Source organism: Pseudocercospora fijiensis, assembly GCF_000340215.1.
Source record: "Pseudocercospora fijiensis CIRAD86 unplaced genomic scaffold MYCFIscaffold_8, whole genome shotgun sequence".
Lineage (NCBI taxonomy): Eukaryota > Fungi > Ascomycota > Dothideomycetes > Mycosphaerellales > Mycosphaerellaceae > Pseudocercospora > Pseudocercospora fijiensis.
In genome coordinates, this window is record NW_006921539.1 from 3,339,754 (window position 1) to 3,356,088 (window position 16,335).

At 52.0% G+C, this 16,335-nt stretch overlaps 6 protein-coding genes across 6 annotated transcripts; 5 read left to right on the forward strand and 1 right to left on the reverse strand.

The window, feature by feature from the left end:
* Nucleotides 1-4,306: 4,306 nt before the first annotated feature.
* Nucleotides 4,307-5,935, forward strand: MYCFIDRAFT_143415 (uncharacterized protein; the record flags this gene model as incomplete). The annotated part of the gene is made up of 3 exons (XM_007932137.1): nt 4,307-4,765; nt 4,832-5,365; nt 5,528-5,935. The coding sequence occupies 3 exons, from the start codon at nt 4,307-4,309 to the stop codon at nt 5,933-5,935; spliced, it is 1,401 nt and encodes a 466-aa protein (XP_007930328.1).
* Nucleotides 5,936-6,153: 218 nt separating this feature from the next.
* Nucleotides 6,154-7,705, forward strand: MYCFIDRAFT_156918 (uncharacterized protein; the record flags this gene model as incomplete). The annotated part of the gene is made up of 1 exon (XM_007932138.1): nt 6,154-7,705. One exon carries the CDS (start codon nt 6,154-6,156, stop codon nt 7,615-7,617), a length of 1,464 nt encoding a protein of 487 aa, XP_007930329.1. The 3' UTR covers nt 7,618-7,705.
* Nucleotides 7,706-9,942: 2,237 nt separating this feature from the next.
* On the forward strand, nt 9,943-10,285 carry MYCFIDRAFT_9528 (uncharacterized protein; the record flags this gene model as incomplete). The annotated part of the gene is made up of 3 exons (XM_007931400.1): nt 9,943-10,027; nt 10,091-10,148; nt 10,201-10,285. Coding segments are annotated over 3 exons (228 nt in total), but the record flags the coding sequence as incomplete, so codon positions are not given.
* A 51-nt stretch (nt 10,286-10,336) lies between these two features.
* MYCFIDRAFT_199363 (uncharacterized protein) lies at nt 10,337-11,656 on the forward strand (the record flags this gene model as incomplete). Its single annotated transcript, XM_007932139.1, has 1 exon — nt 10,337-11,656. The coding sequence occupies one exon, from the start codon at nt 10,337-10,339 to the stop codon at nt 11,654-11,656; it is 1,320 nt and encodes a 439-aa protein (XP_007930330.1).
* Nucleotides 11,657-14,069: 2,413 nt separating this feature from the next.
* Nucleotides 14,070-14,746, forward strand: MYCFIDRAFT_58715 (uncharacterized protein). Its single transcript, XM_007931578.1, has 3 exons — nt 14,070-14,175; nt 14,232-14,297; nt 14,369-14,746. The coding sequence occupies exons 1-3, from the start codon at nt 14,089-14,091 to the stop codon at nt 14,489-14,491; spliced, it is 276 nt and encodes a 91-aa protein (XP_007929769.1). The 5' UTR covers nt 14,070-14,088; the 3' UTR covers nt 14,492-14,746.
* A 607-nt stretch (nt 14,747-15,353) lies between these two features.
* On the reverse strand, nt 15,354-15,872 carry MYCFIDRAFT_199365 (uncharacterized protein; the record flags this gene model as incomplete). Its single annotated transcript, XM_007932140.1, has 1 exon — nt 15,354-15,872. One exon carries the CDS (start codon nt 15,870-15,872, stop codon nt 15,354-15,356), a length of 519 nt encoding a protein of 172 aa, XP_007930331.1.
* Between the last annotated feature and the right edge of the window lie 463 nt (nt 15,873-16,335).

A 16,335-nucleotide genomic window follows, 5' to 3' on the forward strand; every position in this document is an offset into this window, starting at 1 on the left:
TCTGGTGTTTCGCTACGCCTAATCGTGGTGTGGTAGGTCGTGATACGGGTGGGGTAGGAGGGACATCGCCGGTCGTGCTCGCCAGCTGATCAAGAGCATCAATGAGCATCTTGAGCGCCCCGAGAGCGGACACACTTGTTATGTCCCATATCTCGCTCTCCAGACGCAGTGGTATGTCGGATTTCTCTTTCAAAGAGGGGTCTATCGGCTGGGCGGCAGCCTCATCGTGAACATTAGGGTCGGGCGGCGGCGGAGGAGAGGATATCGGTGCCGTATCGTCTACGACGACAGCGGTGGTGGTGGAGCTTCCATTTTCCATTCCAGCTGGAGGAAGCGCGCTCTTCGCGTGGAGGCTGTGGGAAATGCGTGCGAATCAGGCCGGGTCGACGAGGTTCCGTCGTCAAGCTCGCATGAGGCATGTGAATATGGATCCGCTCTGGACTCGGTCCGCTGCACAGGGTGAACATCAGCAGGCGGGGAGATGGTGCTAGTGAAGATTGTCGAGGCAGAAAGACCGCGTGCATTTGGCACGCGGGCAGGAAAGCCTTCTTGAGGCGATCAATAGCGTATGTAGCGTGGCCGGCCTCTGAGAGCTAGCCTACGCCTACGCCAACGCCTACGCCGACGCCTACGCCGGATACACATATGTAAATCACATGCCTACCACTTGAACCGAAGTGAACCGCGATCGGCATCTTTGGCTACATCTCATGTACATTTGTACGAGCGAGACCAAGGAGCAGCGACGGCATTTTGTCTCACATATACATCATGTCACCAAGATACAATACACGCCTGCACCACTAGTACTGAAGTAGTGCTGCACGCCTTCTTGGTTCGCGTCAATCGCCAATACTCCTCATGCACGTCAGCGAGACACAGATCGCGGGGAACACCTGGCCGTGCGCACAACAGCTCAGCCTGCTGCAGGTGTTCGAGTCTTCGCCAAAGGCCGTGAGGAAGGCGACGACTATATCCACGGCAATAGCCTGCCTATACCGCACTTTCATCCGGACTTGCTCCCACTTCTGGCTATACTGGAAGAAGATCCATGTCAGCGAACGATCCAGAACAATTTCTCTTGCCAGCCCTGCAACCAGACAGGCATCCAGTTATGCAGGTACACCGTGGCCCAATGCCAGTCTGACACGTGAAATTGACTTACCCTCACAATACGCCTCCATTGACGGGATTGCTCGGTTGATGATATCGCCAGAAAGCCAGGCAGCATTCCAAGCCGCCCACATCCAATCTCTGCGCCAAAGGGCGTAGCTTGACACGACGCAAGGTCAGTAAGCATTTCCACGCCTAGGATTCTTCCACTAGACTTCCGGCCACAAAACGAGGAAAAATCCGCCTAAAGTCGAGAACTTACCGCCATAATTGATATTTCTCGCCAGACTCTACACGCCCCCGGAGTACGGCCTCCTTTTACTCCTCTCGTCCTTCTTAAACTCCCTGCTCTGAATCTCGGAATACCATTCCAAGTATACACTGATCCCGAACAAGACCTTACCAACCTCTACGCTATCTGGTGGAAAGACCAGCAGTCCTCCGCAGTTCCTCTGTTCCAGCTGCTGCTGAGAGGTATAGTCCCATAACGCGAGAAAGGCGTTGTAACTGTTCCACTGCGTTTGATAGACGGAGAAGAAGCTCGCGAATCCTGGCCCGAAAATTTCTTCTTTCTCCGACGAAGAGTTTCCAATATATTTGCTTCAAAGAGCTACCCACTGCCAAGCCGAAGATGAGAGTATGGTATAGGCTCAAGCCAAGAAATGTCATCGGCGTTGACAATGGCGTGGCCACCGGAGTCCCGCCAAGTTTGCGCAAGACCTCAATGCCTAGTCCAGATTTGAGAAGGTACCATTGTAGAGGTAAATCGAGTATACGGAGTGTTACGAAGATGATGGTTCCTGGTAGTGAGTGTTGTTCCTGCCCAGAAGAAGTCAGTGGGCTTGTAGCCTGTTGATGATGGACCTGGCGAGACAAGTCCATTTTTTTCCCTGCGATTTTGGCCCTATTGCGGCTTACAACAGTCATAGAGTAACCTTGCTTGAAATGCTAGGTCATGATGACACTTGTGACACTTCAGCGATGCCTCTTTGCTCCCGGTATCTCACCTATGCTATAATGAAGAATGGAGGGCTACGGAGCAACTCAGGTTGAGGGCTTGGCAGTTTTCTCAGAGGTGTTTCTTGCCAACATTCCTCCCATTCTTTCTCTCTTCAGCAGCGGCACCTCGATTTATCATACATGGCCACCAAGCAGTGCAGCTCTGCTGATTAAGTTACCACCCCCAGCAACAATAAAGTGTGCAAAGCACTGTGAGCAGTTCGCAGCGGCGGCAAGGATATTGAGTTCGTGGATCACAGGCTCGTGGATGACAGATACGGCCCTTACCAGCCTCAGTCGCCTGAGAGGCTGAGCATCCGGACCAGCAACTAAGCATTAATGTTACGAGCCTGATCCGTGTATAGATGAAAAGGCTTAGCTCGTACAGCTAACTGTCCTGACTCCTCGACCTGCCACGCAATAGGTAGTCCGCGGTCATAATGGAGCTATCACGGCCTGCGGAGAACAGCTGCAGAAAGTTTGATCGAAGAGCTCGCCGAGGCTTTCTTAGCAGACCAACCAAAGTGGTCTCAAAGTACTGTACTCAAGTGGCATGATTATTGAATCGCTGCACCACGGGTATTTATCAAAACTCTCGTCAGGTGTATGACGGCAAGGCCCTCGGACTTGACATGGTGGGAGGCCGGGATGGTAAAAAATAGAAAGAACGCAAAGCTTAAAGCTCCAACACGCGGCTCGCTCGTGCACGAATGCATGGGCTGCATATACATACTACAGCCCACCTATAAAAACGGAATGCCGCGGTAGGCTTAGATAGATAGGTCAAGATGCTGTCAAACTCCGCAGTTCCCTCTGTTTTGTGCTTCGGACTGGTCTTTGGGAGCCTCGGGTGTCTTGCGAGCTAGGTAGCTGGTATACAGTACATAACGACCTGGGAGACGTGGTGGTGAGGATGGCCGCACTGGAAGAGCTGCAGGCCGCGCAATTGGAATTCGTTTCACCGGTCGCTGGTGGTGCGTTACAATATACCGCGGGACAGCAAGTTAATGTGAGCTGGAATACGCCTTGGGCTTTCACAAATTTGGAGGTTTTCCAAGGTCCGGGTGAGGATGGGACTTTTGCAGTAGACGTGCTGGGAGGTGAGCGGTATCATGACTGGCATCCGAAGCAAGACGAATGCTCACAGCACAAACAGCAAGCCTACCTCAAAGTGAAACAACATACCTGTGGAACGCCTCATCTCTGCTCGGAAGCGACCTATCGGCCCCATTCTACTTCAGACTGCAGAAAAGCGATCTGCCAAACGACTGCGATACTTGTTCCGCAAACAGCCCCAGTTTCTCAGTCGCAGAAACAAATCCAGTGACAACTACAGCGGCTGCTTCAACTTCGACCATGGAGGCCGCTCCGACATCTACAGCACCGACCGCCGCGACCACAACGGTAGATGTGGCCGCCGCTGCCTCGTCTTACATCGCCGCTCAAACAGGCCAAAGTCATGACGGCCTTTCCATTGGCACCAAGCTGGGCATTGGCCTTGGAGTCGGACTTGGAGCTGCGCTTCTGATCGCGCTACTCGTGATGGCCTTATTGTTGCTGCGGCGGCGGAAGCGTAGGTTTAGCAAGCAGGAGCCAAATTTCCTTCCCGTGCATCGCGAGAAGGAGTTTGGTCAAAGGCAACCTCAGATGCAGGAATCAGTGCCCGTCGATTCGCGACCACAGACGGAGTCCGACAGCAGGTTTTCAGGTGTTGCTGATTCGTTCTGGACAAAGTCTAGTGGAAAGACGGGATCGTATCATGGTCCTTTCGAGTTTGAGGATGAACAGAAAGGTACTCCGAGGCCTGGATCAGAGAGGTTGTTCACGCATCCGGTGACTCTAGAACGAATGCCATCCATTCTGATGCGGTTCAGGTCGTAATGGAGGACTTACGATGTACCTAGATCATGAGCAATGAGTAATGATTTCATGTCCAAGATTTGGCGATGGTGTCGACGTGCCTTATTATATGTGCGTAGATTGCAAGCAATGAGTGGTGAATGCCCATCCAAGACGTGGTGACGGTGTTGATGTTGCTTGCATGTTGGTGTTTCGGAGAAAGCGACTGCTCCGCGACTCCGCGGAAGAGAGTCTTGGCGTCGAGCAATGTCTCAGATGGCAGCGCAGCGTCGATGCCGCCATCGAATATTCGCATTCCACGCAGCGAGCATCTGCTTGCCGATCGCACGCAGCGATGTCAAAGTCACTGCATTCGCCCACAGCGCGACTATTGCAGTCTTCGCGACTATTCTCGCTTCCACGACCTCTTCCATCGCCAGCCCTCGACAATGCATCCGCTGCTGGGCAATACCGCAATTCTGACAGTGCAACACTGCCATACCCAATCTATCAAGCCATAACTACTCCGGCGCCAGCTCAGTTCCGTGGCGATTGGGGGTTGAAACGATCGATACCCAAGAAGAAACTTCTTGCCACCACCCATTCGAACACTTCGGTCATCAGAGTCGGGGCTCAGGATACTTGGGAACACATCACAGACTTCGAGAGCGCTGGCGATCATGTCCAGACTGAGCGGAAATGGAGGCAGTTAGGCATTCCTCTCGTGATCAAGGAGCCCAGAAGCACTTATTCCAACGAGCGAGGAGCACCACAAAGTGTTTACGATGAGGATGTCGACAACACAGATCGGGATGTTCTGGACGCTGCACCTGGACCAACTCCGACAGATGGAAAAGGACGTCCCATTCTAGGACTGCAGTCCAAAGCAAAGCAAAGATGGAAGTACGATGGGCCTTGGATACCAGGGATGGACGAGGGAGAATTTGAAGACTACATTACTCGCAGACTGAGCAAACGAAAAGCTGAATTCGCGAAATTTGTGATGACGCGCATTCTGGAAAGGCGGATACACGATGAGGAGAGGCGAAATCGTGAGATGGGGCTGAGCCCAACTCTCAAATCTAAGCGAATATCAGAGCTGCATAAAGAGGTGAAAGCGAATTACGAAACCGAGGTGAAGAAGATGCGCGATGATCACGTTGTTCAGAATCTGGGCTCCGAGATGACAGCGGCCATCTGTGATTTCTTAGATCTGCCGGGCATTCGCATGACTGGTGCTACTTCATCAGCGAAGACGGCCGGTCTCAGGAGTATCGTAGCAGACGTGGTGTCAGACGCTGGCCCACCATCGACACACCCAGGTGCTGGTCTCTCGCACATTCGAAGCAATGCATTCATGGAGAATCACCCGTACTGGGGGCCGCAAGCACATAGAACACCTGTCAAGGCTCGTGTCATTCGTCCGCGAACGAGCGCTACTTTCACCGAATTGCAAGCCAAGCTTGGTGTTGCAGGTGTTGTGGCCAGTGATCCTATCGCCGCATCGTATAATCCAGTCGCACGCGCCAATCTACCAGGATATACAGAGGAGGAGAAAGAGCTTCACTACCTTGAGGCTGATCGAATGACGCACGTTCTGGATGAGAATCTGTCTGGCGGAAACAAGATCTGGGTGCAGCCAGAGACTGCCAGCATTGATGAGAATGGCCGCATCCAGCTTCAAGTGAGTCGTGGTGACAAGGAGGCTATTGCTGTGAAGAAGAACGAAGTCGAGCAAATTCATGCGGCTAGGAGTGCCAGCTTTACCGGAGCTGGATATGTTCCTCGCCCAGGACCTGGCGAGGCTGCGAACTATGGGTACAGCCTTCCGGACACCAGACCTCAGCAGATCCGACAACCTAGATCGAGGGTGGGCGGATTTGATGCAGAGTTGGGCAGAGCGCCTCAGCAGGGGCCCATGGGCGCGGAGGATGCCACGGCCAAGATCAAAGAATTGTTGTATCGCGTATCGGGGAAGAGGTAGCGCGGACGGTACTTAGTTCTGATATGCATAGCCGGCGCAGAAGACATATAGGCTTGTGTACATACTGCCTGCCTTGATTTCCTTGTAAAGCCGCTCCTACCCTGGCCTGGCTGTGTGGCTTGGCGAATGCTGACTGTACACCTGAAAGGACTTCACAGCTTCGGCCAAGACCATCTTCTCTTCTCCAATGTTTGCCAAATAGCATGACCAAGAACACCATGCCTCTGAGGCCAATTGCAAACCCGGACCTGCCACCGCCGCCATCCGGCAAATACCCAGCAAAAGCCCACGCGAGACGAGTCGCCAAATGGATCGCCGAGAATGGAGGTCCGACCAGCGGCGTTATCTATCTCGAAGGCCAGAGCACCAAGATGACCGAAGATGACGATCAAGCGAGCCACTTCAGACAACGACGGCACTTCTACTATTTGACGGGCTGCGACTTGCCAGATTGCTACTTTGCTTACGACATTGCTTCGGATAAGTCGACTCTATGGATTCCGCCAGTAGATCCGGAATATGTCATGTGGGCTGGCCTGCCTCTGCTTCCCAAAGAAGCGCTTGAAAAGTATGACATTGACGATGCGCTCACAACTGATGATCTGAAGTCGGGGAAGTCAGTGGTTGCGATGCTGTCAAAACAGACACCACTGATTCTTGCCATGGAGGATCGCGCTGATCTGTCGATTTTCGAGCTTGATGCAGTCAAGAACTTCCAGCCTGAGATCAATTTGAAGTGGCTGCGAAATGCCATTGAGGAATGCAGGACTGTCAAAGACGACCACGAAATTGCCATGATCAGACATGCCAACATCGTATCCTCATATGCTCATGAGCAGGTCATGGCATCTGTGACTCGCGCATCCAATGAGCGCGAACTCAATGCTGTGTTTGTCATGCACTGTCATGCCAATGCCTGCAAAGAACAAGCATATGGATGTATCTGTGCCTCTGGAACTGCCGGAAGTACCCTGCACTATGTTCACAACGATCAACCGCTCGAAGGCAAGGACAATATTTTGCTCGACGCAGGTGGCGAATGGAACTGTTATTGCGCAGATATCACACGGACCTTCCCAATCACTAAAGACGGAAAGTTCACGAAGGAGAGCAAGGAGATCTACGACCTGGTTCTGCTTATGCAGAGCGAAGCCATGAGCCTGATCAAAGCTGGCACGATGTGGGAAGACTGCCATATGAAAGCGCACACCGTCGGCGCCACAGGGCTGCAGAAACTCGGCATCTTCAATAAGGATCTCAGTATACAGCAGATCTTGGACTCTCAAATCATGACTCGCTTCTTTCCGCATGGCCTCGGACACTTTCTGGGTATGGACACTCACGACTGTGGAGGTGGAGCCAACTACGATGATCCGAACCCATACTTCGCATATCTCAGAAAGCGAGGGCCGTTGCAAGCTGGAAACGTGATCACGAATGAGCCCGGGATTTACTTCCGTAAGTATCCTTTGGAGGCCGAGCTGCAGGAAGGTAAGTGGGACGGCGTGGTTGATCAGAGCGTGCTTGCGAGATATTGGCGTGTGGGAGGTGTGCGCATCGAGGACGATATCGTCGTCACTGAGGATGGCTGGTACAACCTGACGACAGTGAAGAGTGACTGGCAGGACGTTGAAGCGATGGTGCAAGTTGGCGCTCTTCAAGTCAATGGTGTATCGCATTAGTGGACTGTCTGTGAAATTTTGGAGAGCAGAGCGAGATCATGACCGCGAACGACAACGAAGGACACAAACGCGTCACATGGGTTCCAATATTCATTTGGTAGATATCTGATGTCGAAGTACGAGCTACCAAGAGCAGCCCCGTTGCTACCATTGTGATAGCTCGAAGTTTCCGAGTGATGCTGCAGATATCTATAGGGGCACAGCTGATCGAATTGACACCATGGCCAGGAAAGAAACTTCCTTGGCCTCACACTGTGGAAGACATGCATCGATTCGCCTCACGAGGTACCGGGTTGGTAGGAAGACTTCTGTGGGAAGTATCTATTTTCGAGGATGTCGCGTCAGGCGGCATTCGCTCATCTAATGCTACCGTGGTCATTATCGAGGTCGACACCAGCGATCCGGACGTCCCGAGGACTTGCGATCTTGTTAGATCGAGCTGCCGGCCTCTACGAGACATTAATGCTCCTGCGGTGATCTTTGACGATTTTCGCTTTGACTCTGGCCAGCTCTCTGATGGCGTTTGAGTGCCCGACGCGCGGCCGTGCCTTATATGGTCCAACATAATACACGATAGACGGTCAAACTCATCGAATCGGCCTCTCGAACACAACAATCTTCTCCACGTTGCCACTAAGTCGGCGCCAGCGCATGTTCGGCGCTATGCGATTGAAAACGACGACGGGATGATCGCAGTCGTCACTAGAAGATTTCGAGTCTTCGGATGAGCTGGAGCTAAACGACCCTCTCCTTGGGACAGAAATCTGTTGCTGTGACTTCAATGGACTTCTGGAAATGTCTCCGCTCCAGATGCAGTCGTTGCCTGAGTAACTCTCAGCTTTTGTTCGAAGACCTCTTGGTTTTGCATTATTACTGACCGTCGAGTACAGAACTTGGCTGAAGAGATATGCTTCGGTTGGATTTCACATAGGCCAGGATGTTTGGTGCGTTTGTGTAGACAATTTTTGGAGATTTACAGCTACCGCTACTGCTGTGAGAACTGCTGGTAGTTGTTCTTGATACGCTCATTTCGTTATCTGAAAGAGAGTTTCAATGGGGTTTGGGTTGGTGGTAAAAAGAGCTTCTGGACCTTGAGAGATTGGAGAAAGAATCGCAACCATACGGAGAACCTGCTCTTTATCTCTAGGGCTTTAGGGGTCACATCTTACTGCAGAGGAATGCCTGGAAGCGCTCTGATCAGGACGCCAGCCAGGCTTCGAATAGCCAGAGCTGTCGCATCGGACCCGCTCTGCTGAGCTTTCGTCTTGCGAGGACCATCGCAATATATGTTGTGTATCACACCAAATAGCACAGCCCCAGGCCGTAGGTAATAGTAAGCAGGGATATCTGCAAAGCATCGGACCAATCGAGTTGACACAACAAATTAAGCGACGGCCTCACACGCTGCTCAGCAAGCGAGGTTACAGATGGCAAATGACTACTCGTCGCACGCGGAGGTCTTGGTTGTGACTCGGTCTGGAGTCTGTCCCATTGTTTCAAGAGTCTCATGGAATAGACTCATTCATCAGGGGAGGCGTGGGCCACTTTTAGCAAGAGTCGATTATGATTCTTTACATCCTCGCCCTTCACCTGAAGAATATCTCCCTTGCAAGTCATCGTCAGCTCTGACAGCGCAGCTTGCGTGAGGAGTCGGGGCGGAGATGCATCCAAATGCATTTGAGAGTGTCAAGGATCAGGAGAGCTGCGCCGATGAAGGTGGTCTACTCGAGCCACCATGATGATGATAAGCCGGCTGTGGTTGCTCGGACTGCTTAGAACAGCTTCTTCGGCAGAGGGCGGCTCACCGGCGGCTGTGCTGAAGAGAACTGGAGCGGCCGCCAGTCACACTATTACCAAGCCGTCTACCATTGGCCTTCGCAAGAGTAGCTCGTATGCCTCCTGTTGGTCTAGGGCACCAGAGGCCGTGCGACCAAAACTGCGGCTTTTCACGATCGCCGAGCGTGCGCACTTGTAAAGCGCAGAGCCTTGTGAATGGGAGCATGCATTATTTGAAAGTCCACTGCCTTCCCCATGGCAGGTAATACACCATGGGCGTTTTCAGAGATGCCATAGGCTTATGGCCGTTCTTTCCCAATCGTCATCCGGTGGAGGAGCCAGAAACCGAGAAGGAAGATGAAAGCATCGGATCGAACTCCACGTTGGTAGAAAGCTTCACTGGAGAAGCAATCAGTGCGCACCATCCTCTCAGAGGACAATCTTTAGTAGCCAAACTTGAAGACCCGTGGGCACGCAAGAATGTCCTTTGCTTGGGTATCTACCGACCCCATCCATCGCAACTAGTACGAGTGCTCACGCTGGGCCACAGATGGCGGAGGAATCCGAGGATATGCTTCGCTACTGATCATTCGAGCTCTGATGGACAAGATCGCAAAACTCGAGAGTCAGCCCGGTGATGGTTTGCGACCACATGCAAACAGCTCAATGTACGACCGATGCAGAAATCTTCTGGGAGATGGCAAATACAGGCCTCACCACTATTTCGATTACTTCGTGGGCACGAGCACAGGAGGGTGAGCTTGACTCGAATGGTTCCTCCAAGCGAGCACTGACGAAGATGCGTAGCTTAAGTGCCATCATGCTCGGCCGCCTTCAGATGACAGTGGACGATGCCCTCGCTTTGTACGATATAATCGGGACTAAGGTCTTCGCTCACCCACGAGATAGACTTATTCCAAAATGTCTAAAAAAGTTTGCGAAAATGATTCGGACCAGGTTCGATGAAGAAGAGCTTGAAGATGCTCTACGTGAAGCGATCGATGAGCAACTCAAGGCAGAGATCAGCAGGACCAATGTTTCCAGCAAATCGGAGGTCCCACTACGGAATGAGAATCCAGATGCCGCACAGACGTATGTGATTCTCCTTTGCAGAAGACTGTTGCTAACGATGTGCAGCATTGTTGTCGCGTGGGGTGGAAGCCAACTGCAAGATAGTTGCCTCTTTCGAAGCTATGATCATCCACCTCCGGCACCAAATTTACCGGATGAGGAGCGTTATGGACATCTCAAGCCGTACAGCGCATCACCTGCACCAATATGGGCAGTCGCCCGAGCAACGAGTGCTGCTCCAACGTACTTCAAGCGGATAAAGATCGGGGATGGAGAGTTCTGGGATGGAGCAGTTGGCGAAGGTTGTAATAATCCCGTGAGACTGGCTTATCACGAAACGAAGCAGATGCACCGCTATGATCGCCCGGCCGTCATACTTTCCGTGGGCACTGGGCCAAGAGATGATAAAAGTCAAGACATGTCCAGGAACTCTTTCAAAGAGATGATTCAACTTGCGAAGCAGAAGCAATGGAAGTCTTCGAATGCCGAAGAGACAGATTATCGTTTTCGGCATGATATTCTCAATGGCGTCAACGAGGCTCTGAAGGGCGAAGAAAAAATTGAGTATGAGCGGCTGAATCCAGAAGGCATCTCATCAGTGAAATTAGACACTTGGCTGCCTTTGCGAAGCAGAGAGGGCAAATCTGGAGGCGCCGACACCAAGCTCTTGATGGAGACAGCTGTTGAAAAGTATCTCGCGAAGAAAGACGTCAACGAGGCGCTTGACCGCACAGCAGATTTGCTGGTCCGAAAACGGCGGAAGCGAGCAGCAGTGGAGGACTGTGGTCGTTGGGAGAGATTCGCGATGCACGTTTTTTATGGCTGCCCGGACTCAGTCTGCTCAACCGAGTCTCTATTCAAGACGAGAGACGAGCTGCGTGAGCACGCTTTCTATCGCCATGGCATTGTCTGGAAAATTGAAACCAAACATAGCGCCAAATGGGACGATCGAAAATATGCTTGTCGATGGGACGGCTGCGGACAGAAATATGTGCCGGTCTTTGAGACGGAAATCGACTTCCGGGACCACCTGGAGAGGTTTCACAAGCTGGAGTCACCCCAAATCATGGATTATGACGATTATGAGCAGTGGCTAGATGACGGTCGGGAGCAAGGCGCGAACCGGTCGAGAAGTAACTCCCGTGACTCTCAGATATCAACGAAGGGCCGGCAGACGCAGGGTATCGGCTGAGCTCGCTGTATTGATACATTTCGGGTGGGGCTGGTTGTCGTGCTTCCGAACGTGCAGATGGAGGCTGCATTGTACTTGTAAGCTATTTCGTTGGGGTGGTCGGCAAGATGTGACCACGGCTCACGATGGCTGTTGACGGCCCGGATCATCCTGCACATCGAGTGTATTTCAGTGTACAGCAATGAAGCTGAAATCGGCTGCTTTCAGCTGGGTGGTCCCACAATGCATTGAGCGTGCTCTCATTCCACGAATAGTATTATGAGCTGAGTATCCACCTCCTTTGATACAGCAGCAGAGCAGCGGCTCTGCTTTGCTACCTCCAGCAAGGCGCACCCCATCCGCCAATGACATGCTCGGATTGTAACTGCAGTACAGCCTCGCTGCTGAGCTTACAGCAGAAAGGTGTAAAAGACACTTAGTCGCTGAGGCAGCTGCTACGCAAGACTTTTGTGCATTGAATAGTATGCGAGTCGTCAAGCCATCGTGATCTAGTGCTTTCCATACCATCATGGTTGAGATCCTGAAAGAGGAATTCTTGAGGAACGCGCAGCAGGAGGGAAAGTTTCAATGGCATAAGACCGAATTCTTTGTGATAGAGAATCCGTCGGTAGGCCTCTCTCTGGCCTCTTGCGACTGTGGGACTGACGTGTTCTAGAGTCAGCCTGTTTGTTACAAAAGGCTGCAAAGCACAGCGAGCACGCCTGACTCCGTTTTGCCATTCGAGCTGTGCACTAGTGGGACAAAACGAGACAGTCCGCTGAATCGACAAGCTGGCTCGCAGATCCAAGGTGTTCTGCATTGTGCTTTCCAGCGCACAAGACCGCAGCACATCAGTGGCGAGAGTGATGTCTTGCCTTTCCAGAACATAGCGACTCTGCGCGAAGTTTTCGCAGAACTAGATCTGCCCTCATCGTACTTCCTCATCGCGAGCGGCTCTCCGGCAGCATGTCAATCGCAGACATTGTGCGACAAAAGGGGGCATCCTGCTCGCTACGAGCTCACGGCTCATTGCGTGACCAAGCGAGGAGACTGGGCTATGGCACTGTCGCACAAAGCCAATTCTGGAAAGACTGCAGTCTTCTGGAGCGTAGACGATCGCATCAACTCGGATGTGTTGGTGAATAACTTGGAAGCATTCAAAGAGTACGCCTTCCATCCAATGCTTATCCCGTGCATAATGTTCGCCGAGACGCTTCGTATGAACAAAGATCGGCGCTCAGACATCAAAAACAAGCTCCGCAATCTTGAGTATGCCGTGCGGAATCAGGGTCGAAAACGTTCATTCCATGCCTCTGAGCTTGACGTGGCCAATTTGCGATTATCTGTTCCTCAAGACAACTTTCCTGGGTTATTCGGGCAGCTTAACAGTTGTAGGAGAGACCAAGAGAGCCAAGAAGGTCGACGTGAGCTCTGGAGAGCTTTCCATGAAGCCATTGAGGAAGGCTTCGGGTACGCAGAAGCTGCTGTGGTAGACTTTGCGAATGACGAGCAATTCCGAATGCATTACGATTTGAAGAGCTGGTCGCAAATCACGTGGAAAACGCTGCAGAGCCTGCATGCGAGGGACGAGGACCATATCCGAAGAGTGAACCACGCAGCAGACGAGGTGAGATGCCATTTGGAGGAGCACCGGACCCCGTGTGTTGACCAGAATTAGCTTGGAAACATCATCCAGCAGCGAGAGACCTTGCTCCAGGCCAGCATCGCGAGGGCTGCTCAGCGGGATAGCGAAGACATGAAGTTCATTGCGGTGCTCGGCTCCATCTTCCTGCCCGCAAGCCTCATCGCGGTATGCCACCTCTTGTATTGCTTTGTCACATGCCTGATGCTCACAGCGGCAGACCATCTTCAATGTCCCTCAATTCCAATTCTTGCCTGGTGCGAAGCTTTTCGGGGCGTATCTCGGAATCACGGCGCCGCTCATTGGCATTGTCGTTCTTCTTTGCTTCAGAAGAAGTCGTCGGGGCGTGCGACGGAGGTGGTTGATGAGACCATGGCCGAGAATGTCGAGTCCCACGAGTGAGAGCATGAATGGGCGAGACGATCAACTCGCCGCACAGCGCACAAATTCCACGTTCGCGGCCTCAATTGCATAGCATGCACACGAGATGTTTTCAAAGGCACGGCCCATTCGCTTGGCACCCGCCATCGATCTATCTTTCCTTAGTCGTCATTCCGGTCGGTGGACATGAACTGATGAATGCCATGGGCGACGTCGTAGTACAGTGCTGAGTCATCAATCCCAGCATTCCTGGCACTCGTGCATGTTCCTGACATGATAGTCTGAGTCTGTGCACCGGCGATGACGTCGAAGTTGGTGCCCCGCTGCTTCCCGACTTGGAAGCTGGAAAACATCAGCTTTCACTCACCAAATTGCCAGACATCCAACGCAACGTCAAATTTCACATCCCGATCCATAACACACAGTCAAAATGGTTGCAGAATCACCAGAGTTCAAGAAGGCGGTGGAGGACAGCCGCAAGCTCAAGTCCAAGCCGAACAACGACCAACTGCTCGAGGTAAGAGCATCAAGAATGGCTAGCAGAAGTGAGGGCTGACATATGCTCTGAAATAGCTCTATGCATACTTCAAGGAGGGCCGAAAGGAAAAGGCGGAGGAGGCGGGCATGTTTGACCTGAAGGTAACTCGAGAAATCCCATTCCCATCTCACTTCCGTGACTGGGCAGAAGCTGATTTCCGATATCTGTGTAGGGCAAGGCCAAGTACAAGGCATGGAAAGAGGTCAACGAGAAGAACCTCAGCGCCGAAGACGCACAGAAGCACTACGTTGAGCTGGTGGAGAAGCTGAAGAATGAGCTCGGATATGACGGTTAGAGCTGTGCTCTACATGGAGAAGAGTAACGGAGACATGAGAATCATGCAGCAATGACATTTGCATAGCTATACCATATGATGATACTGAGATATCAATCTCCTGGCTGAAAGAGCCCACCCAGCATGCGGAGATTCCACACTCATGCTAACGAAGCAGCAATTCCCAGGTCTGTTGCATTCTAGTCGAGGAAGGAGTGATATGCTACGAGCTTACGCTAGACACAACTTAACTTAATAAGAAGTACCAAAGATACTACTTAGGTGGCCGGCGCCTGCGTGTACTACCTATTGTGTGCAGAGCTATTCCTATAAACAAGCATTAACTCATCAATTCCTCCTGTCATGGTTGCCCTTCGATTCTCTGCCAAGTGCTGTGCTTCCTCTAACCAAACATCAATTCCTGACTCAGACACTACGAGATCTCTGAGACCCTGTCCTCCTCAGCGCGACTTTCTTCCACTCCGATGGTGGCAATCCATTGAAAGGTCTTACCGTACCTCGCCCGCGATGCATCCTCGAAACCTCCGAAGCAAATGGAGGATGCATCTGCAGCCAATCTCTTGATCAGACATCATAGCCACTCCTCCGTGCATCCTCTGCACATGCTCTCGGACTCCTTGTACGCCTTCGAAGAATACTCCCTCATCCGCATTTGCGTCGCAGATGCCACAGCAGATCGCTTGCCACTGGTTATTTATCTTGACTACGATCGGGTAAGATGGATGGACGACGCGGGGGTAGTAGTTCTTTGAGGTCGCGAATCTTCCAGGTGGCGTCGAAGACTTTGGGAGCGTTGACGACCTCAAAGATTCCTTTCAGACCCGAAATGGTTGCCGGAGTTTGTAGATATGCCTAAAATAAGTCAGTCACCTACATTCCGATGAGTTTCAATGATTCCGTGTACCTCGAACTTCTCCATAGCAAGCGCCTTCAGAGCATCCATCGCCATGTGGTGGGCAAGGAAGGACATTCGTGCGTGTACACACATTCGCAGCTCTGGATCTTCCCATTCATCGTAATCAAATTTCTCCTCGTAATCGCAGGTGTACAGGAAAGAGATCATACGCTCCACGCTGTCCTCGCCATACATGTCGACATCGAGCGTGATCTCGGGAGGACTTGAGTGCTCTGCTTCTGCCGCTGTATTCGCATCTGCAATCGTTTCTGCCTTCGCCTCTGCCTTCGCTTTAGCCTCTGCTTCAGCCGTTGCTTTTGCCTCTGCGCAAAGCTTGTCAAGAACGGGCGAGTGTAGACAGCACACAAAGTGATGCGCTCTGTGCGAATATGAGCCGCAGTGAATTGTGACGTCGGACAGGTCTTCGCGACCGCGCAGAGCAGTGAAGTTGGTCAAGAGCGCAAGCTTCGCATTCTCAAGCGCCATAGTATGCGACAAGGTATTGGCTGATACAATGGTTGTTGTAGATCTACATGAGTGTTGGTGTGTCTCGTGTCGAAATGGTCTGTGTGCGAAGTCGTGTTTGTTTTGAAGTTGATGGGATGAAGCTGACCTCAGATTTCAAGCGTGAAAGCAGAAGCTTGAAACGCTCCCGTTGCCAAGCCAAATTAGTAGTTATAAACAGACTGAAATTCTATTCCAGCACCTGGAGGCGATGATAGCTTAGTGGTAGAGCGTCAGATGATTAATGCCTGATGCGACCGTGCCACGGACTCCACCTATCCTAAGCAGGAGCTTCGAGGCCAGTGATGTAGCGGGAGCGTGCCACGTAATTCCAACCCGTGAACACTTTTTTGCCCCCCAGGCGCTTCCTTTTGCTGGTTGTGCGTTCGAATCACGGTGGGTTCGAAATCCATCAAATCTTTTTGCTTTTTGCGTGCGCACATCC